Raw genomic sequence first — 23,848 nt, 5'->3', positions numbered from 1 at the left:
TGTGTGTGTGGTCGCTCTTTTATTAGGTTGGTTTACATGAGAATCTGCATACATCATTCAGGAGTGACAGTACGGTACATGACATGCCTCCCGCTCTCTTCCTGCGCTCTCTGAGCCAATAGCAGCAGCGGAAGAGAGAAACGCTAACGACTGGAAACAGAAACACATCAATCATTCAAAACATGACGACGTCTGCTCTTCTGTTTGTGTGTGTGTGTGAGAGAGATCGGCCAAACATACAGTCATTTTTACACCCTCACGTTGTTCCAAACCTGTACGAATTCATATGATTCGTAAGATCAGGAAAAGTGCTTAAAAATCCCTTTAATAAGCCTCATAGAAAAAAATAACGTAGGTTTGGAACAAATGAGGGTGATAAAGTCAGAAATATATATATATATATATATATATATATATATATATAATTTTTTGGTGAACTTTTCCTTTAATGCCCTGCCAATGTGTTCAGTATCAAAGTCAGTTAAAAATATTTATAAATAATATATTAACATAAAAACATCTCAGCACACATTGTTACAGTGGTAACACTTTACAAAAAGGTCTCATTTCTTTATTTATGAACTAACAGTGAGGATTTGTACAGCATTTACCGGTAATAATCTTTGTCAGTGTTTAATAAAAATACAGTTGATCATGATGAGTTCGCAGTGCATTAAGTAATGTTAACAAATACAACTTCATTTTAAAGATAGATTAGTAAATGTTAAAATTTACATTGTAATTGCATTTCAAGGAATTATTTTCTAATTTATTATTACTATTAATACTACTAAATAAAATTTTAATTTTTAAATTGAGGAATGAGGAGTATATTTTTTGTTCAATTTGAATAATATTGTCATTTCTTGTTAATTTCAACATTTTCTAATACATTTCTAATATGAAAAGATTTTATTTGTTAACATTAATTTGTTAACATTAATAGTTATTAAAAGAAATGTAAATATTAAATATTTTTACTAGTAAATTTTGAAATCAACAAAGACTAATTTATTAGTCATAATGTACTAGTAAAAAAGTAATTTATTAGTAATAAATGCAGTAGAATTAACTAAAGTTGGCAAATGGAACCATATTATAGATAACTTCGTTAACATGAACTAACAATTCTACAGCATTAGTCTCAGTTTGTTGATTTCAATATTTACTAGTAAACAGGTTATTTTTTTCTATTTTAATAACTGTATTAATGTTAATGTAATGTTAGCAAATAAAAACTTTATTGAAATTAAAAGTTGTATTTTTTATTTTGTTAATATTAGTATTATTATTACAATAAAATAAGCAATTTCCTGCTCCTTAAAACAACAACAGTTGTTCATGTAATAAGAATAAAATAAAATAATTCTTTGTAATACAATTACAATGTTAATTTCAACATTTAATAGACATATTTAAATTAAAAGTTGTTCATTAACATTAGTTAATATAATTAAAATAATTCCTTTTTCCTCAATTAAAGAACAATAGTTCATGTAATAATAATAATGAAATTATAAAATAATTCCTTGTAGTACACTTACAACACAAATTGAATAAATAACATGAACAAGTGTATTAATATTAGCTAAGATTAAATGTTGTAACAAATATTACTCGTAAGTTTATACATTAATGTTAACAAATGAGACCTTAATGTAAATGTTACTGTTACTATTTCTGTATGATCACTGTGAATAAAATACAAAAAGAAAACGAATGTAACACTGATTATTGTGATTCCCTTCACTGTTTTGGTTTTATTTTGGCAACGCGACGCCCTGTAAAGTGGGCGGAGTTTAAAGGGCCGCCCAACACTCAATCACATGACGGCTGAGCACCAATGAGTGCAAAATGAGACGAAGGAGGAACAAAAACCCGGTTTGAAAACACTCAACAGGACTCATGAACAATCAGTCACTCTGAACACGTTATTGCTCTGTCCTGTCACTCAACCGCAGCATCGCCTCCTGTGATTGGTCAGTAGTGTGGGCGTGGCAAACGTTGCTTTTTTGTTATTGGTTAAAGATGTTCTTGGGTTTTATGACTTATAAATAGCACAAACAGCAGCCAACATCATGGGTTTGACTCCCAGGGGATGAATGAACTGATAAAAAATAAATATTTAATAGCAATGGATAAAAGTGTCTAGCAGATGCATATAAGTTAAAAATAAACAGGAAATGTGGAAGTAAAGGAATAGTTTATCCAAAACTGAATAATTGGCTGAAAATGACACCACCCTCACTTGAGTTTGTTTCTTCATCAGATTTGGAGAAATTTAGCATTGCATCAGTGTCTCAGCAATGGATGCTCTGCAGTGAATGGGTGCCGTCAGAATGAGAGTCCAAACAGCTGATAAAAACACCACAATAATCCACAGCACTCCAGTCCATCAGTTGAAACAAATGAAACAAATCCAGCATTAAGACGTTTTTAACTCAAACCCTTGCTTCCTGCTAAAATATGAGTCCATAATCCATAATAATGCTTCGTCCATTGAAAAAGTCATTGTTATATGGACTCATATTTTGGCCAAAAGCAACGGTTTGAAGTTATAACATCTTCATGCTGGATTTCAGCTTTTGTCTTCTCAAGGACTGGAGTGGTGTGGAGTATTGTGGTGTTTTTATCAGCTGTTTGGACTCTCATTCTGACGGCACCCATTCACTGCAGAGCATCCATTGCTGAGACACTGATGCAATGCTACATTTCTCCAAACCTGATGAAGAAACAAACTCATCTACATCTTGTATAGCCTGAGGGTGAGGAAATTTTCAGCTAATTTTCCTTTTTGTCTCAACTATTTCTTGTAAGACCGTTAAATTTAGCGTGTAATAATGTGGTTTGCGCTCATTAGAAAAGTCGTTTCCTTTGTGTTCTCCGTTTTTGAAAACTAAAAGGACTGGTATAGTTTATCAGTTACAAGTAGAAAATCAACTACATCGTCTGCTGCATTAAAAACCATCGCCTGGAAAAAAAACAACAAAAAAAGAGAAATTCATGGCGAAGAGCACGTAATAGATCAGTTTTTGTCAAAATATACAGAAACATCCGCACACAGACAGATCGTCAGCTCGCTGGTATCCGCCGGGCCGCCGACGCGCCGCTGAGAGTCCAGCAGGATCAGCTCAGATCTGCTGCGAGTGATTCCTGATCAAAACCAGCAGCAGAGAGTCTGTTCAGGGTCCATTAGAGATGAACGGCTCCAAACCAGAGACAGAGAAGAGAGAGACCGAAGCGGCTCTACGGCCGATGAAACCTGCAGAGAACACACAGTAAACACGATGCCCATCCCACAATGCAATGTGCTTCACTTGACCATATCATTTAAACTGGAAGAACTTAAAGCTGCATTTTTAACAGCTGGAGTGCCAAGAGTGAAGTCGGTGAAAGGTTCGATTTTTGTGATTTGTTTTAAATAAAAGATCAAAAGGATTAATAATGCAGCTTTCTTTGATCATATTTACCATGGGTACCAACAATTCTGACCACGTGTGTGTGTGTGTATATATATATATATATATATTACTATTTACATTTTATTATTATTATTTTTTTATTACAGAGAGATAAATAGATATAGATAGAAAACAAGGAGTTCATTAGAAAGTTAAAAACACATACATACAGAAATTAAAATAATAGTAGCTTATTTCTGTATATTTATATTGAATTAAAATGCATATTTTAAATAAATAAATTGCTGGAAATAGACTAAAAAAAAAGCTTGATTCCTTTCTTATCATTATTAGGAATCAGTTAATAATATTGAATTAATTATTTAGACATTAATGAAGCACACAGAAGCCTAACAGACGACTCACCTGGTTAGATGTCGACTGGACTCGTGCACCTCCATCTCTGTGCTTTTGAACTCGTTGAGCTCTTTGCGTATGGCAGCCTGAGAGAGACACAAATCACACCAAACTCAGCCGTGCATCTGAACCGTCTGTCCATGTTTAGACAGGACCAAACGCCTTCACACTGCAAACATCAGACTCACAATCCCGTCTCCTGCTCTTGTTTTCATCCTTAAACTAGAAGCATTTATTTAAGCAAAAGCTCTCCTGAATGTAAGTGTGCTTTGCTCAGGGCTGAACGTTTTAGAAAAAGAAAAAAATATATTGAATTGTATTTTTTTTTCCCCTGATAAAATTGTGATTTATTTATTTTTACATTTGCTGTGCTTATTTTGAAAGGCTGCAGAATTTAAAAAAAAAAAAATCTAAATCACATTGTGACTATATATTAATATTATTACAATTACACAAAATAAGAAATGACTATTTCTTATTATATTACTATTATCTTATTATACTCTAAAATAAAACAATGAGAATTAAAAATTTGAATAAGAGTAATATATATATATATATATATATATATATATATATAGTGTAAAATTCAGTACTTATTACATATATAAATAATTATGATTATTATGATTTTCCTTATTAGAAATATATTACTACTTTATAATGCTATTGTACTGTAAAAAAATGCATTTGACAAATAAAATGGGAACAATTGTTTCATTTTATATATATATATATATATATATATATACACACACTTTTGCAGCATATATATATAGTTTTTTTTTAATGCAAAATTCTACTACTTACAATGTAACATTTATGCTTTAATTTTCAAAATAAAAGCTTGATTCTTTCACTATCGTCAGAGAAGCTCAGGGTGATGGAGATGAACCTTATCTGCAGCAGTGAGTCTGGTCCAGGGTTTGTCCGCGCGCCGGTCGTAATCCTGAGCTTCTGCCACTTCCACATAATCGCTGAAGCGGATGAGAATCTTGGCCTCTCTGAGCTCCTCTACGGTGGGCCTCTGACTCAACTAAACACACACACAGAGAAACACACTCCTGAAGATGTTGTGTAACTCGAATCTAATGTGTGCAGTGACCCAGAATAGTTGGTTGCTATAGGAACAGAGTCCGGGAAAAGCCAAAAAAGCTCTGGTTTGGGGAAAAGCTGCTCTCACCTTCCTGGAGAGCCGTTTCTTCAGCTCACGCTTCTCCTCCAGCTCCTCCTGCTCGTTCCGCGCTGAACACACAGAATCAGACACATTCACTCACAACATCAAGCTTTCCTCATCATACTCGTACTGGAGTCTGTGAGACGTACGTTTGAGGATGTTCCTCTGCTCCAGCTCTTCTGCTGACGGTCTCTGGCTCAGACGACTGGAGACAGACGCAAGAGACTCCGTTTAGATCATTTAAAAACATCCTGACCTGATAATAAAGCAATTTAATACTCAAAGACATTGCAATATTTTGCTGCTCAGTTCGCTTTAATTTCAAGTATAGCTCCGCCCAAAGTCAAATCTCATTAGTTTATAATTCCCTCCACAGCTGCATATTAAAATCAGGTATGTTCTCATTCAAGTTGTCTGATAAATATTTTGATGCATTTTTCCTTTTAAAGATATACAAAGGAATAAAGGCAAATTATACAAATATTAAAAATAACAATAATATCTGCATATATTAAAATATAAAACTGCAATTTATAGTACAGTTAATAATGAATTGAATTTAATTAATAATGTGACTGAGAAAATATATGCACAAAATTATGATTTCTATAAAAAATTTTTAAAAAAGGACCATAAATGCAACAAAACCATAGGATAACAAGGATCTGCAGTTTATGGAGATATTGCAACATTAATTAGCATTAAAAACTGTTACTACTATGACTGCATTTAGAAATACCTATTTTTTTAAGTTCTTCCGAGCAATATAAATTAAAGCATTGATTATGAAATCTAAAAGTCAATTACAAAACAAAATATAATGCATTCATATGCAAAAACAATTATTGACCTATTTTTTTTTTAAGATATAAAAGTCTCTAGTTTTAACTCGTTTGAATTGTAGCAAAATAATGACCAAGTTAACCAACTTTAGAGAACTGTGAATATGCAAATGTGGTGATAAATTACTGAAATATTCCATTTAAAGTAAATATTTTAGATCAAAGGGGTTTGGCTGATAACTGATTTTTTTTTTTGGCTTTTAGTATAATTCCAGTTCATTCATATATAATTTATTAATGATTTATAAATGAATGAATATTAATTTCAGACAATGAAAATATTTTCTGTATGGTTTTAGTTTTACTTTAGTTTCCCTGCACTATAGTAACCTGGGTTTGGTTGGTTGAGGGTGTGTGTGTGTGTGTGTGTGTGTGTGTGCGTTTTTGTGACAAATGAGGACATAAATGTGTATAATGACAAGGGTATGACAGGTATTACAAGGAGAGGGTGACTTTTCAGGACATTACTCCATGTCCCCACTTTTCAAAACGCTTATAAATCACACAGAATGGAGTGTATTGAAAATCTGAAATAGCAGACAGTCTCCTGTAAGGGGTAGGTTTAGGTGTAGGGTTGGTGTAGGACAATAGCACATACAGTAAGTACAGTATAAAAACCATTACGCCTGTGGGATGTCCCCACTTTTCACAAAAACAAACGTGTGTGTGTGTGTGTCTCCTCACCGGGTGAGTTTGGTGCCGATCTGCTGTCTGGACTCCAGCCGCTCCTGGTCGGACATCATGGGTAGGATGTTTTTATCCTCCAGTTCTCTCTTCGATGGGCGATTGCTCAGTTTGATCGCCAGCGAATCTTTCCGTAAGATCCTTAAAGCAAGTGTACCTGCGCGCACACACACACACACACACACAGATTAATTTCACATAAACACACACACATGTGTCACACTGTATTTCCCGCCAGATCTCATACTTGTAAACAGCGAGTCGTCGTCATCCTCCTCTTCCTCGTCCTCTTCCTCGTGTGTGCTGAAGGTGTGTGTGATGAGTGTGTGTGTGTTGGCGGGAGTTTGGTGCATTGAATCTCTGTTCTCCTTCTCCTCTTCCGTCTCCATCAGGACAGATGGCACCGCCTGCAGTACAGAGCTACACACACACACACACACACACACGGTTATTTTAGTACTATTTATATACCATTATAGTTCTTATGAATATTTTGAATTAGCTTTTTTATGTTTTCAGTTTTATTTAAATTTTTAGTTATATGTTGATCGTCGAATTTAAAATAGAAATCCACATTCGAATGCAAAAACGTTGCGCACAAATCGCACGAAATAATGACGATGCAAGTGTCATTGCATTTTAATGCTTTTTTTTTTTTGCCAATCCAGTTGAAGCCACTAGATGCGGCGCTGCTGTGTTATTCATTCAAAATATTGCGGAAAAAGAGAACATCAATGCAGAGAAGATGAGAAAACTGAAATCAAGCCGTTCACACAGAACGCGTACTTTTTGCATTTTCTTTAGGGACATCTATCAGCGTCGCACTCGCGTCTCACACAAGAGAGCTGCATGCTTAGAAAGCATGTAAAATTAATGCAAGTTCAACTTTTACAAAACATGTCTCGAGACTTTATGGTGTTTTCCATCCCACTGCATCTCATGTTTTTAAATGAAAAAAGTACTCTTTGTGATTGGCTTTCGTCCCTTTGTATTAAACTATGCATAAATTATACTTTTTTGTTTATAACTGTTTAAGCAACTTTTTATATTATATTAAATTGATTATATTTAGTTTATAAACATTATGCACTTTTTCACAGATGGTCATATTATTTTATTGCTTTAAATGTGATAATTTTGCTCGATGCGCCCTCTTGTGGCCTCAGGAGAGAAGCCAAAAGCTTTTTTCCCCCAGCTGAAATTATACCTTTACAATTCGAATATTGATAATATTTAAGTGCAAAATTTGAATTTATTTTTGACAGCCCTAGTGTGTGTGTGTGTGTGTGTGTGTGTGTGTGTCCTCACCTCTCGAGTCTCTGCATGGTGAGCGCGAGTGTTTTGTTGAGCTCCTCTATGATGCGGCTGGGCGGGTGCAGTGACAGCGGCAGTGTGGCGTAGTGCTGCGGGTGTGTGTGTGTGAGCGTGTGTGTGTGTGTGTGCGAGCCCTGGGACGGCAGGCATTTGAGGGGAAACGAGGGCACCGGCTCACATATCATCACTTTCTTTGGAGGCAGAGGCGGCGAGAGTCTGGCCAGTGTCTCTGGAGAGAGGAACAGACAGAGTTTAGTTCCCTGCGCCGGGGTTCATGGGAGACGGAGGAGAGGCGCAGGCGTCACCTGTCAGATGGTTGGGGATTCGGCTGTATGGCTTCGGCGGTAAGGCAGGAGGCTGCTTCAGCGACGACGGCCTCACGTGAGTGATGTCAGCGCTGTCGCTAGGCAACGGCACAGGCTTCACACAGGGCGGGCCTTGAGATGGCTTTGGGACGAGATCCGAGAGACACGCCACAGTCTCTCCAGACGACTGGACCTCTGAGAACGACACTGGAGCACAGAGAGACAACGGGACGACGTTTGCATTTCAAAAGTTTGGAAACATGGGTTTTATAAACAGAACCAAAATCAGCAAATCAGCATATTAGAATGATTTCTGAAGATCATGTGACACTGAAGACTGCAGTAATGATGCTGAAAATACAGCTTTATTCAGTATATATAATATATATATATTAATGCTGTCAAACGATTAATCGCATCCAAAATAAAGGTTCTTGTTTACATAATACATGTGTGTGCACTGTGTATATTTATGATGTATGTATATATTTAAGGAAAATATGTTGTTTATATATTAAATACATTTATATATAATATAAACTATATGAATATAAATATATACATGTAAATACATGAAAATATTTTCAAAATATATACTGTATGTGTGTGTGTATTTATATATACATAAATATACACAGTACACACATACATACACATATATTAAAACTTAAATAAAAACTTTTATTTTGGATGCAATTAATCGTTTGACAGCACTAATATATATTCCCCCTCAGATTTTTATTTAATATGAAATAAAATAAAATAATAAATAAAATATTTTTTTTTAACCTTTTTTATACACTACGGGTCAAAAAAAATGAATGTTAAAAAGTTAAAAGTCTCTCTTGATCATAAAGACTGCACTTATTTAATTAAAAATACAGTAAAAACTGTGTGAAATATCTGTGAATGTGAATATCTATTGAACTGTAATTTATTTCTGTGATGCAGCTGTATTTTCAGCATCATTACTGCAGTCTTCAGTGTCACATGATCTTCAGAAATCATTCTAATATACTGATTTGCTTATTATCAGTGCTGAAAATGTCATGCTGCTTCATATTTTTATGGAAACTGTGACGCATTTTATTTTTCAGGATTCACAGGTGAATAGAAAGTTCAAAAGAACAACATTTATTTAAAATAAAAATCTTTCATAATATTATAAATATCTTTACTGTCAATTTTGTTAAATTTAATGCATCCTTGATGAAAAAAAGTATTGATTTCTTTTTCCTTTCTGTTTATATACACACGCACACACACACACACACATATATATGTATATATATATATATATATATACACAATAATATAATTGAATATTTACTGCTCTTTTGTAATAGAAAGAACTTCCAACCCTTCAAGTGCATCTAGAATATCTTTTGAAACAAAACAGCAAAAATCACTCATTAACATAACGACCCTCATTTGCATATCAACACCTATTCAGCATTCAGTTCCTTGATCCCAATAAACATTAGTGTGAAATGTCTTAAAGGTACAGTATCAGAAATAGTCAGAAACACTTAACTACAGCCAAGTCAAACCGTGCAGAATATGAGAAGTGGAGAGTAACGCACCTGTCGCTGTGGTGTCTGCAGACTCTGACACTGGACTGATGACCGTCTGTCTGTCCAGATCACTCACACACACACGGCCGCCATCGACGCTGACCTCCTCTACTGACACACAGATCGAGACCTTCACACTCACTTATTAAAGGATGATCTACTTCTACAATCTGGAACTGGTTTGGTTATGGCAAAAAAAATCAGTCTAAGCCTTGAATAAATGTACTACAGCAGCATGTGCGCGATACAGTTTTGCATGTTTATGAGCCTGTTTACAACCAAAATACCATTCATTGACATGATTTTTCTCCAAATTAACTTAATTACACAGTTGAGTGTTTGAAACAACTTCTTTTTGTGACCAAACATGGTTTCATATCACAGAACGCAGCAGAAATCACACTATTTTATATTTCAACGTCGATTAGCATTGCATTGTAAATATACTTCATCCTTATAAAAATACCCAAGATTCCTTGAACACATTTAAACTATATATTGTCGCAATCGTGTGTTTATAGTCTTCAAGTTTCCTCAGTTAAAATTCTCTATCAGTGTTTTATTCAGGGATTTCCTGGAGCGTCTTCAGTGCTGTTACTTCTGCGATGCATGTGTGCAGTTTCTGCGCAAGAGCGCCCTCTGGCTTCCAGTATGAATTAAACCGTCATTACATTAAGTGTGAAATGTTCAGTAATGCTCACAACACCCTATTTTGGGTAAAACTAGGAAAGATAATACTTTTCTCTTTAAGATTCCCTGAATTATCGTCATATCGCAATAAATACCAGAAATGATCCTGATATATTTTTAAGCCCATATCGCCCATCCCTAACGTTCAGTTCCTGTCTGCTTGAACGGATAAAGTAGAAGAGCTCTTTTCTTACCTTTCTCATACACTTCCTTCAGCACGCCTCTCTTGATGAGCTCTTCTCTGCTCTGACGCGTCGACATCTTCCTCTCCAGCACTGCCAATCATCAACGAAACTGCTTAGAAATGAAAACAGTGCGTCTGCATCTGCAGCTGGATTGTTGTGCGTGTCTCGTACCTGCAGACGTCTGCTTGAACTTGTCGCTCTTTTTCTTTCTCCATTTCCACGGTTTGAAGAGTCGTCCCAGACTGGCCAGTTTGCTGCGTCTGCGGATCGGTGGCGTGTGCGTCCCGGGAACCAGCGAATCGGAGCGCATCGCCGCCAGACGCTCGGCACCCTCTGCTGAACACACAAAACACACACGGGACGTTTGTACCCCGGTAAAGCCTGACGTGAAAAAAATAACCTCGTTTTTAGAAATGGAACCGTTTACTGACACTTTAGGCAAAATCTAAAACAAATTGTTTGCATGTGTGTTTTATGTTCTGATACAGGCTTTTATAGCTCATATGTGACCCTGGACCACAAAACCAGTCTGAAGTCGCTGGGGTATATTTGTAGGGGTACACTGTATGGGTCAAAATTATAATTTTTTCTTTTATGCCAAAAATCATTAGGATATTAAGTAAAGATCATGTTCCATGAAGATATTACTGTAAATACATCAATACTTAATTTTTGATTAGTAATATGCATTGCTAAGAACTTCATTTGGACAACTTTAAAAGCGATTTTCTCAATATTTTGATATCACCCTCAAATTCCAGATTTTCAAATAGTTGTATCTCAGCTAAATATTGTCCGATCATAACAAACCATACATCAATGGAAAGATCATTTATTCAGCTTTCAGATAATGTATAAATCATCAATAATGTTGACACTTAAGACTGGTTTTGTGGTCCAGAGTCACATATAGTCTGATAATAGTGAGAATATAAAGACAAAACAGCTCAATTTTATTCAGAAACTCAAACGGAGCAAAAATATGCAATTTGGTGCAGATGCTGATATTTATATGGACAAAAAGTGATGAAATTCTGATGCTTGTAACTTACATCAATGAGATTTTTATAACAGTGCAGCAGATACTGACATAAAATGATCTAAATATCATCTATATCTCCAATAATATGTGCAATATATTGAAATGATGCAAACACATAATGCAATGCAATGCTGATTGAGAGATGAAGAAATAAACGCTCCTCAAAAGATCCTGATGATCAGATTTGAGACGCGCTGATGTTTCTAGAAAATGATTGATGGAGAATCAAGTAAAGCTGAGCTGCTTCAGTAAGTGTTCATCTGGAGATATGACTGTTATTCTGACGCTTACTTGATCAAAATCAGTCCAGATTTGAGACGAGAAGCTTCTACAATTACACTAAAAGAGCTTTTACTGGATAAAAAATTCATAAACTATCAATCAGACGACAGAAGACATGCAGCAGAATGTGTGTGACAGCAAAGTTTGAATCATACAGAAGCCATGGAAATAGGGCTTTATAGGGTTTATAGGAATAGCAGATGTGTTTTATCGTGCTTTTTAAGAGAAAAACTCATCCACATTTAATGCACAAAAACAGACAAAACATCTTGGGTTGAATGAAAGAGAAACAACATGAGGGTGAGTAAATGATGACAACTTTCACTCCTGGGTGAACTATTTCTTTAACAAACTAGTAAATCCAACTGTAAACATTTCCAGTAGCTGCAATAAGAGGTACAGTAAAAGTCAAGGTCTTAAATGAAACCTGAACGGTCATAAATCGAGTAAACGGGCCAAAAGAATTTAAATGGCTTTGGAAGAGAAGAAACGAAGCATTAGAAATGCCACGGCAGAGACCAAATACCTTTAGGATCAAGTAATTGGAAAAACTAACACAACTTCTTCAATAACCTTCAGCAGAAATTACTAAAACAGAACATTTTCGTGTCCTTTCCATTTTCTCTCAGATCACAAGTTTTCAGACCTTTTTTTTATTACTTTTTCCATTTGGTAACTCAATAAAATAGGGCAAAGACATACATTAACATTCATTTTCTTAGATTAAGGAAATTCAGAAGGGGGAAGACGACTGTCACATGCATAAAGTGTAAATTTCTAATCCCATCTTCTCACCCCAGGAGAGTAATCTTCAGATATATTTCACATCACCAGAGCGTTCTGCGCACATCTGCTCTCTAATAATCCACTGTTCATTTCACAGAGTGACTAATATGGTCCCTTATTGACTGTAAAGTGTGGAAAAAGCGCTCACTATGAGTCCAAGTGCTGTATCCGAGTCAGCAGGAATTATATTTTGGACACTTGTTTCTGCATTTATTGAGTTATTTACTTGATGGCAAGAAAATTAAAGGAAAAGTTACCCCAAAATTAAAATCTGCTAAAAGTGTGCTCACCCTCAGGCTATCCAAAATGTAGATGAGTTTGTTTTTTCATCAGATTTGGAGAAATGTAGCATTGCATCAGTGTCTCAGCAATGGATGCTCTGCAGTGAATGGGTGCCGTCAGAATGAGAGTCCAAACAGCTGATAAAAACATCACAATAATCCACACCACTCCAGTCCATCAGTTAACATCTGGAGAAGACCATGGTGGATTTAATGCTGGATGTGTTTCAGCTTTTGTCTTCTCCAGATGTTAACTGATGGACTGGAGTGGTGTGGATTATTGTGATGTTTTTATCAGCTGTTTGGACTGACGGCACCCATTCACTGCAGAGCATCCATTGCTGAGACACTGATGCAATGCAGCATTTCTCCAAATCTGATGAAGAAACAAACTCCTACATCTTGGATGGCCCGAGGCTGAGCACATTTTCAGCATACTTTCATTTTTTAGGTGCACAAGGACATTCAACATGCGGTAGTTAAGCCAAATTTAAAATAAACTTATAAAACTAGAATTTAATTCTCCAACAAAAGTGACTCTAACTGTATCCGTCTGGTCTAAACAGCACAACAGCTGCTCTGAAAACACTGGAAGCCTCCTCTGGGAAAACTGGAAGCTTTCTGAATCCATCGGCCACCCGAACGTCAGTGGCCCTGGTGTAAAAATAGGCTGGCGCATTAAAACAGGTCAGCAGGTAAAGGAACGAATGAAGCTTGTTTTTCCAGAAGGGCTTTTCTGCTGAAGGAGGCTGAACGTTCACTTCAGCTCTACATCTGACCGAAGAATGTAGGTCATCGGTTAAAACTAAGAATGCATGAATATAAGACAACAAAACGACCAAATCTGCATTTACCAAAAGTTCAATGCCAACATATTAAGTTCTATTACAGGGTTCATGAAATAATATAATAACATAAGAAATCAACAATACCACTGAGCAAAAAGTCTACAAATCACAGCAAATAAATATTGCAATAAACATATATTAAACACAAAAACTTATATAATTAATGTTTGATTATAAATTAATATAAAATATCTAATATTTATATGTAACTCGTGTATTTATTTCTTATTTTTATTTGACATTCATTTTATAAATATAATTTATATTTATTTAATATGATGCATCAGATCCTGTTGTTCATTGTAAATTAATCTGTGACTTTTATTTTTACTTACAAAAACATAATAACTACACTGTAATGTAAACGTACATGTAATGTCTTCATTTCTTAATTCAAAAACCCATGCAATATTTTACAGTAAACTTAGATGTTAAATTCATTATAATTTTTCTCTGTATATGGTCAGGTAGGAATTTACATTATTTTTCAATATTGTTACAGTGTATATGACACCAAGGTAACACTACAGTAGATGTTAACAGATCAGTGCAACAAAAGTGCAATAAATGAAAATTCTAAATATTATTAAGAAAGAAAATATAGCAGAATATATGAGAAATGCAGAAATGTTTATTTACCGTAATGCATGACCGTATGGCTGATATGTCTGTAAAGGACTATATATATATATATATATATATATATATATATATATTAAATAGATGTTTAAAACAATTTTTATCTTTTGTCCCCTTGAGGTTATGAAATGTGTCCAAGACCTATAAAGTTAAAGGAATGTTTATTATTGGAAAATAACTCATAAATCTGAATTTAAATGGATATTTACCATGGACTGACATCTCAACCGTACGGTAGATTTCATATAAAACATAATTAAAAAAAAAAAAAAATGCTTAAGGCTATTTGTGACTCTGGAGCACAAAAGCAGTCATAAGCAGCACTTGTATATTTGTAGCAATAGCCAACAATACATTGTATGGGTCAAAATTATACATTTTTCGTTTATGCCAAAAATCATTAGAATATTAAGTAATGTCCCATGAACATATTTTGTAAATTTACTACCGTAAATATATCAAAACTTAATTTTTGATTAGTAACATGCATTGCCAAGAACTTAATCTGGACAACTTTAAAGGCGATTTTCTCAATATTTTGATTTTTTGGCACCCTCAGATTTTCAAATAGTCGTATCTCAGCCAAATATTGTCATATCATAACAAACCATACGTCAATGGAAAGATTATTTATTCAGCTCTTATATGATAAAATCTCAATTTCAATACACTTAGGACTGGTTTTATGGTCACATTTATGAGATGTCTACTAATAAGAATTTAAAGTTAAATAATTTTTTTATTAACTTAGCTTCTTTTAGGGGACTTTAAGGGTTAAGGATTAACTAGGCCAAGATTACAATATATTTAAAAAAAAAAAAAGACAATTTTATTCTCCAGCACCGTTAAGCGCGGCTATCACTCACCGTCACGAATGTCATTCCCGCGGCTGCAGTTACTGCAGATGTGCTTGATATGACCGGAGATCACAAACGGAGTGTTGTTGTTACCGGGGGCGGTGGGCTGCCGCAGTTTGACCAGGTTAAAGGCTCTCCGTTTGCGCGGTTTCTCTGCGGACGACGACGATGATAACGAAGAGGAAGATGACGCGTCCTCCCGTAACCGAGATGTGATCCAGGTCCCGTGCGCTCCGGTGAATGCGGGACCCGCCATGGGCGCAGCGGCGGCGGAGGACCCGTGTCTATCTGTCACACCCCGGGATGGTGCGGATATCGAACGGAAGAGCGAGTTCATGAGCCTCACCGATCATCCCGAGCCGCGCGAACCGGGGTTATATCACCGACGCCACGCGCAAAACGTTTGGCCCACCTGAGTATAACCGTGTGTGTATATACATACATACACACACACACACGCGCGCGCGCGCGCGCTGATCCACTTCAGTGATTTCTTTAATAGATCGCCTCTTTAAACCCCCGTTACCGTTAACTCCTTAGCAACGTTCGCGCAAATTCAAGCGACTGGCGCAGATTTGTTTATCATGAGCGAACGGATGCGCCTCTCGGTAGCATCTCTTCAAATTCATCAACGTGACGCAATGCCGTTAAGTCCACGTAAAAATACGCGGACCGGAATTGACCGTTAACGGGAGCAAATTCGCCGATCCTACTACTGTGAGAGCTTGTCTTATGAATATTAATGACCTCCAACGTGACGTTCGTCCCTCAGGCCCATCCGATTGGAGGCTGCTGTGAAGTGGGCTACGATGGCTCTGGATGTTGAAGGCTTGGCTCATAAATATTAATGACGCAACTTGACACGGCCCACTTGATTGGAAGGCGCTGTTAAGCGATATTATGCTGAAGGCTACGCTTATAAATATTAATGAGGCAATGTGACGTTCGGCCAGTAGGATTTAAACAGCCGTGAACATCTATGGCTCTATTTTATTGTATTTTTATTTTTGTTTTTAACAATATTTATTTACATTTTATCGTTTCTAAAACATATTTTTGGTTATCAAGCACTAAGCCTTCACCATAGTATTATTTTCGCTGGCCACACGGTCCAGATCCAGACCGGATCTACCGAGAAACCCCGCCCACATCACCGTATTTCGAACGCTGTCGCACCGCTAGAGGCTGCGGTTACAGAAACCCGGACTAAAATAAAAATAATAACGGTAACCATTTTCCTAAACACCGTCTGTGTCCAAACCTATTGGGAAATGCTGCTTTATTTTAACATATATCCGTATATATCTTCTTAAAATCCTACTATAATTAGCGTGTAGATATTTAATAAATAGGTTATGTTATCTTTTGACAAATTATTTAACTGTTTAGTCGCCACAGATTCTGCCATTTAAAAAGTACCAACTGGTAACAATATAGTAGGCCTAGTGATGCAGTAACATGATTACTATACCAGTCATTACTAATTACAATAATATCAATATTGTACTCCAAGGTAGCCTACATAGGGCAAAAAAAAAAAAAAAAATGCATTCATATTTTAAAAATATATATATTTTTAAATGTATTTCAGAATATACAAAAAAGGGCAAACATGTATTTTCTAACATATGTTACAAAATATAATTTGAAACATTTTAGCAAGTATATATATTTGAAATATATAATGAAAATATTTTTAAATGCATTAAAATATGTATGTTTCAATCCAAGAAAATACATTTACACGTGTCACATTTGAAGAAAAACTGTTTTGTTTTTTCAATAATATGTGAACACAACATATTTGAATAAAAATCTTACTTTACAATGTTCTAAAAAATATATATATTAAAATATACAATATGTAAAAAATGAAACGTTATTAAATCAAATCAAAATGTAGTTTTCTTGCCCCTTTTCTTGCTATATGAAAGTTGAAACTAAATATATTTCCAATTTCAAAAATGTATTTCATTCAGCTTCACTGTTAACAACATATATTTAGCATTTATTTAAAAAAAAAAAAAAAATAAATTATATATATATATATATATAAAAATTTTTTTTTTTTTTTTCTGCATGGCAATCCTATGGTACTTGATTTAACCCTAATAAAATGAGCAGAATGCCTTAAAAACTGGTAATAAAGATAAATATTGGGTTAAATGCACAGCATCACAATCCGCTTCACTAAACTGGCCCCAGAACAGCCGCGGCTCTGAGGAACATGTACAGATGAAATATTATCCAGGATAAACTGAACCATGACTCTTATGCTGGAATGAATATTCTTTCTCATGCTTTCTATCCTAAAATCTCCAGCAGATGGCAATCTCTGGCACTAATCCTGTGTGTGTTTGTGAGAAAATTAACCCTCACGTGACTGATTGTGGCATGTGTAACTTTAATCATATGTTTGTGTGTGTGTGTGTGTGTGTGTGTGAATCAGGTGAATCTCACAAAATCAGGTCACATGCAACCCCAAAATCAAAAGAAACATGACAAATTAACAAAATTAAGCTATTTTAGGACCATTAGGATATTTTACATCTGCATTCACTAACTTCACACTCAAATTACTGCCATAAAAAATAGAAAAAAATATTTAATTAATATTAATGTCAAAACAGATTAAGGATATTAATGCACATGATCTTCTCTCTCCTTTCTTAATTACTATATTAAAATTAAGTCTATATATTGGGGGGGGGGTTGAAATGTGACCTTTATTGTGTATATTTTCTTATTTAATTTTTTTATCATCTTATTTTTATTTATTTACCTTATATATTTATCCTCAATTTATATTTTGTCAAATGTTGTTTGGGAAAATATATGAAAAAGCAATGATGAATTTAAAATTATCTTTATGTAATGTGACTTTTCCAAACAAGTAAAAATAATAAATATAAGCAAGAGAGAGAGAGAGATGTAAAATAACGTAGGTGTGATGTAAATAAATAAAAAGTGATGTAAAATAAAACTGTATTGAATTAGAGAATCACAAATAAGAATAAAAAAAAACAAAAAAACAGAGCAAAACATCCTGAAACATCTGGTGGGGATATGCAAAAAATAGACTTAATTTAACTTTATGCAAAATCATATATATTACCTTTTTTGGGTTAAAATGTGAAATTTACCCAATTACCTAGTATTCGTCCCTGGAAAAACTTAAATTAAGCTTCATTTACTAAATGACTACAAATGAATGCTAATTTCAGTAAATGGCAGTATTTAAAGCACAAAGCGAATGGTGATCATGATGATCTGAAGAGATGTGCAGCACAACCAGTGTTTTGTAACTCATCCTTCTGCTACAGAAGTCAGCTTGACGCATAGACAAATAGTTTAATCCATGATGTTATGCAACTGTATCCCTGTAACACACACACACACACACACACACACACACACACACATACATACAGCGGTAATACATCTGACATTCTAACACATGGTTCAGTGATTGGCTCATTCTGGGCAGATACACACACACGGATGTGGGGACGAGGCTGCAGGCAATGTGTGTGTGTGTGTGTGTGTGTGTGTGTGTGTGAGTATCAGATGAGTGTGTGTTGTGTCTGGTCTCAGTGAAATACTCTCACAGCATATTGATCTATCAGCTCATTCAACCACAAGAACAACACAGCAAAATATACTAGTGACACTTCAGCAGGGCTGTTATTTTAACTGAAACTAAAAACACTTTTATTTGAAATAAAGCTGAAAAAAATATTAGATGTAGAACTTCAACTTCAGAAATGAAAACTACTAACTAAAACTGAAATAAAAACATAAATCTAAATAGAATATATTTTTATATTTTTGGTTTGATTTAAATGTATGCTTGATTAATTTTGTTGTGCTTTTAAAGAATATATTCTATTTAGCTTTAATTTTTTTTATTTTAGTTTTAAGTTTCATAATTTGAGTTATTTCAGCTTTATTTCAATTAACAAAAACAATTTTAATAGTTTTAATAGTTCAACAAATCATAGAAATATAAAAAATAAAATAAAAATACAAATAAAATGACAAACACACAACAAAATTACTTAAACCTAAACTAAAATTAAAAAATAAAATACATTTTAATTAAAATTAAAATTAAAATACTATAATAAATGTAAAATATACATTAAAAATAATAATAAAAGTTAATTCAAAATAAATACTATAATAGTGTAGGAAATGACACTTCCCTAAAGAACACTGAGTGACTGGACACGTCCATGATTTAATGACCAGTGCTGTTATTAACTGAAACTATTAAAAGTAATTTTGGTTAAAGGGGTTATATGATTCGATTACAAGCTTTCCTTTCTCTTTGGGGTGTTACAAGCTGTTTGTGCATCGATAAGATCCCTAAAGTCGCGAAGACTAAAGTCTCAAAACCAAAGAGATATTCTTTATAAAAGATAAGACTCGACCACGCCCCCCTAAAACGGCTCATTCAAACACGCCCCCACATGTCTACGTCACAGTGTGGGAAGATTTGCAAAACACCGCCCAAATGTATACGCAAGTAGTGTTGTTGCTGCCACCGGCGCCATGTCCTGGAGACGCTGTGTTTCGTTGTGAAAGAGAAACTACTTTCTTTGGGCGTCCAAAAGAGGACACAACTAGAAATCAGTGGTTAAGTTGTATTTACAACACTGTTCCAGAACAGTTCAAACCAAATATTAGAGTGTGTGCAGCGCATTTTACGGAGGACTATTTCCTGAACCTGAGAGAGAGTAGCTGCCAGCTTTCCTCAAAGGCTGTTTCTATAAAGTGGGGCAATTCACAATAAAGGGCAATAAAGAGGCACAAAATCACTTTCACGGACTTTTAAATTAACTGTTCCCCCCTGGTGGAATGACCTGCCCAAATCAATCCGAGCAGCTGAATCCTTAGCCATCTTCAAGAATTGCTTTATTTTTATTTATTATACAATTAACAAAAGCAAAAAAAGGCCTCAAACACTAGCTTGCTCTATTCTCTATTTTTCTATAAAAAAACAACAAAAACCTTGCTATGTGTACTGCATTAAGCTAACTGAGACTTGTTATAGCACTTGCATATTATTGCTCTTTTGTTGATTTTGATTGCTTCCATTGTCCTCATTTGTAAGTCGCTTTGGATAAAAGCATCTGCTAAATGACTAAATGTAAATTCCAACTTTGCAAGAACAGACTGGTGCTTCTGACTCAAAGCCTGTAAGTATGTTTTCTTATTTAAAGAATTTGCCCCTGAGCTGTGTAGAGTACGGTACGGTAAGGGGTGTAACATTCCCGTCTCACGCTTGAGGTATTCGGGCCAATCACAACGCACCGGATAGCTGGCCAATCAGAGCACGCCTTGCTTCTCAGAACGATGAGCTTTGTAAAAATCGATGGATTTCAGAAAGACGGGGCATAGAGAAGCAACAATAATGTACAGTATGTGGAAAACAATGTGTTTTTTTAACCTTAAACCACATAAATACATTGCATTACACCAAATACACAAAATAATGTTGTTCTTTTTAGCTACGTCACATGACCCCTTTAAAACGAAATAAAGCTGAAATAAAATGAAAAACTTAAATTTTTTAAATTGAAATGTTGCCTCAGCAACTAAAATAAGTTAAAATTGAAGTGCTAAAATTACTAAAACTAAAACTGAAATCAAAATAATAAATACAATAATAATATAGAAATAATACTTCAAGGGACTAAAACACTAAGGGACCGGACAAGATCATGAGATTTTCAAACCTAAACTTTGTAAAATGTAAAAATGAACAACACATCTACAAATGAAATGATCTATAAAATAAAGTTTGAATGCAATGGTTTGACGTTTAATTGAAGGTCTGAATATCTGAGGAGCATCAGCGCTGATCTGCCTTGAAAACACTAATGAGATGAAACAGCTTCCAGCGGCTCTAACACACACACACACACACACTTTACACTTAATAGATTGATTGTGACAGGAAAACCAGCCTGTAGGTCACAGTGCCGTCCATCACTGCTTCACTATGATGTCATCACACTCACAATCATATCAGTGATGTCACACACTAGAAAAACATGCACTTACAAAAAAATGAAGTACTAAAACTAAAAATGTGCAGATTTCTCTCCAGATTCAAACCAGACCACGTTTTCACCGGAGGAAGCGTTATTATGAATTATGGACTCGTGTCATGTCTTTGTTCAGCTTTTGTCTTCTCCAGATGTTAACTGATGGACTGGAGTGGTGTGGATTATTGTGATGTTTTTATCAGACTCTCATTCTGACGGCACCCATTCACTGCAGTGCATCCATTGCTGAGACACTGATGCAATACAAACTGAACTGCTGGATTTGAGATCTGTGATGGAGATGTTCAGCAGTCGAGTTCTGATCGGTTCCTCACACAATCTAATGCACGAGTCCTACAGACGAGTAATAGAGTTCAAACAGAGTCGAACTGACCACCTACTTTCATTGCATGGAACATAAAGCTCATGCATTCAGCCTAAACATCTCCTTTAGTGAATTAATACAGTCATACAGGCTTGGATTGAGATGATGGCGACAGAACTGAAGATCTGAAATATAATGCTGCTAATATATACAAACCCAGCAGATGAACTAATGAGGTCATGTCTTGAGATCCTCAACCTCCTTAAGATGAGCGCATTGAACCGCATGACTCACCGCATCTACAGTGTGTGTGTGTGTGTGTGTGTGTGTTTCCCCTACACAAACATCTGCATCTTCAAAACACACCTCTGGAGCACTTTATACAACCCTGGTACCATGGTAATTTTTAAAGTACTAAAATTTAAAAATTAAAGTACTAAGTAAGCACTGTAGTATAGTATATGGGTATGTAATCATCCAGAGCCATGGTAATACCATGTTTTTAGACATTTTCCATAGTAATATTCCATAGTAACTTGGAGAAAATACGGTAAATAACATGGTATATGTCATTGCACCGTGGTATTTTTGAGGTAGCTTGGAGTTCTATGTAAATATAATGGCACATGTGTATTTGGTACTTTATTAAAGGTATTCTTTAAGTACTGTGACTTTCTGGCCACTGTACCATGGTATTCTTCAAAGTACTCTGGAGTAGTATGTAAATAGTACCATGTGGATATGCTAATCATCCAGTACCATGTTTGTTTAGGCATGTAGCATGGTAATACCGGAATGCTTTGAAGTACTTCAAAGTAAATTCACTAAATATAACATAGTATATAATGCACCATTTTTTATTCTTTACATATGTACCATGGTATTTTTTTAAATAGCTTGTATGTGCATATATGCAGTTAATCATTAGGACCATATCAAAATGCATACACCATTAAGTACTGTGATTCTTTGGCCACTGTACCATGGTATTCTTCAAAGTACTTAGGAGTAGTATGTAAATAATACCATTTGGATATATAGCAATCATCCAGTAAATACCACATTTTTGTAGACATGTACCATGATAATATAGGAATTCTTTGAAGTACTTTGGAGTATATTAAGTAACGGTATAATGCACCAGTTTTTATTCTTTACATGTACCATGGTATTTTTTTGAAATAGCTTATATGTGCATAATATATGTGCAGCTAATCATTTAGTACCATATCAAAATGCATATGCCATGGTAGATGTGTTAGTCACTCGTTATTAATATTTTGGACACCAATATGGTAAAGCACGTGTTTTAGACATTTGGGAATAGTGTAATATATCATGGTATTCCTTACTTGGAGTGCCAAGCTGCTACCATCCAATGATCATTCAGTACCATGGTATATATGACAGTAGCATGGTATTACCACAGTACAGCAGTGAACGCACACACTCACCTGTTTGTAGTGTGTAGGACAGCCTGGTTTCGGTCAGGTACGGTGTGTCGCTCTTGGATCGAGCTCTTCTGATGGGCCGCCGGTCCACATCCTCCTGCTCTGGCGCCGCCGCCGCCGCCATCAGAGCCGCGGGACCCCCGGTGCAGCCCCCGTTAACGGCGAGGGAGAATCACGGTAGAGACGCGGAAGAGGGGGGAGGGATGGAGACTCCTCCTCACTCCGTTAACCGATCAACCGACACGACACACGCGAAGCAGAAGCGCGCAGACCGTCAATCGCATCCCGCCCTGATGCAGCAGCAGCAGCAGCACACGGATGAACGGAAACATCCAGAGCGCGTGGAATCCTACTACCGTTACTAACCGGGATGACGTGTTCGGCACGGAGAGTCTGCACCGATGCGGCGGAGAGCGAGCCTCACGCGTTACACACGCTAGATAGCACGACACTCGCATGTAGATGTAGTAAACACCGGGAAAAACGGCATCGATGTCCGTGCAGCTGTGACATCACCGGCGCTGAACATTGATCCGGAGCACTTCACCTGTCTCCGGTTCCGAGCTGACTCACACTGAACCCTACAATAGAAGCCGACTCAAATTCACACGGGTTACCATTGCAAACTGGAATACACATGCAGAAATGTAAAAATATAAAAGAAACAAAAAAGCAAGAAGAGCAAACTTAAATGC

General features: G+C 35.6%; 1 protein-coding gene across 3 annotated transcripts; it reads right to left on the bottom strand.

Moving 5' to 3' along the window:
* phactr1 (phosphatase and actin regulator 1) lies at window positions 1-23,785 on the bottom strand. 3 transcript variants are annotated; one of them, XM_058756295.1, is made up of 13 exons: window positions 23,157-23,785; window positions 10,761-10,925; window positions 10,599-10,679; window positions 9,724-9,825; window positions 8,141-8,347; window positions 7,830-8,064; window positions 6,769-6,941; window positions 6,522-6,678; window positions 5,145-5,200; window positions 5,002-5,063; window positions 4,714-4,854; window positions 3,828-3,904; window positions 1-3,262 (listed from the first exon to the last, which is right to left on the bottom strand). In XM_058756295.1, the coding sequence occupies exons 1-13, from the start codon at window positions 23,275-23,277 to the stop codon at window positions 3,247-3,249; spliced, it is 1,593 nt and encodes a 530-aa protein (XP_058612278.1). In that variant the 5' UTR covers window positions 23,278-23,785; the 3' UTR covers window positions 1-3,246. The 3 variants fall into 3 exon arrangements, with proteins under 3 accessions (XP_058612278.1, XP_058612277.1, XP_058612279.1); XM_058756294.1 differs by lacking the exon at window positions 23,157-23,785 and adding an exon at window positions 15,334-16,060 and having other exon boundaries at window positions 9,724-9,822; XM_058756296.1 differs by lacking the exons at window positions 1-3,262; window positions 23,157-23,785 and adding an exon at window positions 15,334-16,061 and having other exon boundaries at window positions 3,824-3,904.
* Window positions 23,786-23,848: the final 63 nt, after the last annotated feature.

The sequence above is a fragment of the Onychostoma macrolepis genome, chromosome 20 (assembly GCF_012432095.1).
Source record: "Onychostoma macrolepis isolate SWU-2019 chromosome 20, ASM1243209v1, whole genome shotgun sequence".
NCBI classification, from domain to species: Eukaryota; Metazoa; Chordata; class Actinopteri; order Cypriniformes; family Cyprinidae; genus Onychostoma; species Onychostoma macrolepis.
This window is presented reverse-complemented; position numbering and strand designations above follow the sequence as displayed.

What these genes read in the sequence shown, in the direction of transcription:
- phactr1 (XM_058756294.1), bottom strand. Translation starts at nt 15,661, where the DNA reads ATGAACTCGCTCTTCCGTTCGATATCCGCACCATCCCGGGGTGTGACA. An exon ending in GAAGGAAGTGTATGAGAAAG is followed by an intron (nt 9,823 to 10,598) that starts GTAAGAAAAGAG and finishes GTGTGTCAGTAG; the next exon opens with AGGAGGTCAGCGTCGATGGC. An exon ending in GCAGAGGAACATCCTCAAAC is followed by an intron (nt 5,064 to 5,144) that starts GTACGTCTCACA and finishes CTGTGTGTTCAG; the next exon opens with CGCGGAACGAGCAGGAGGAG.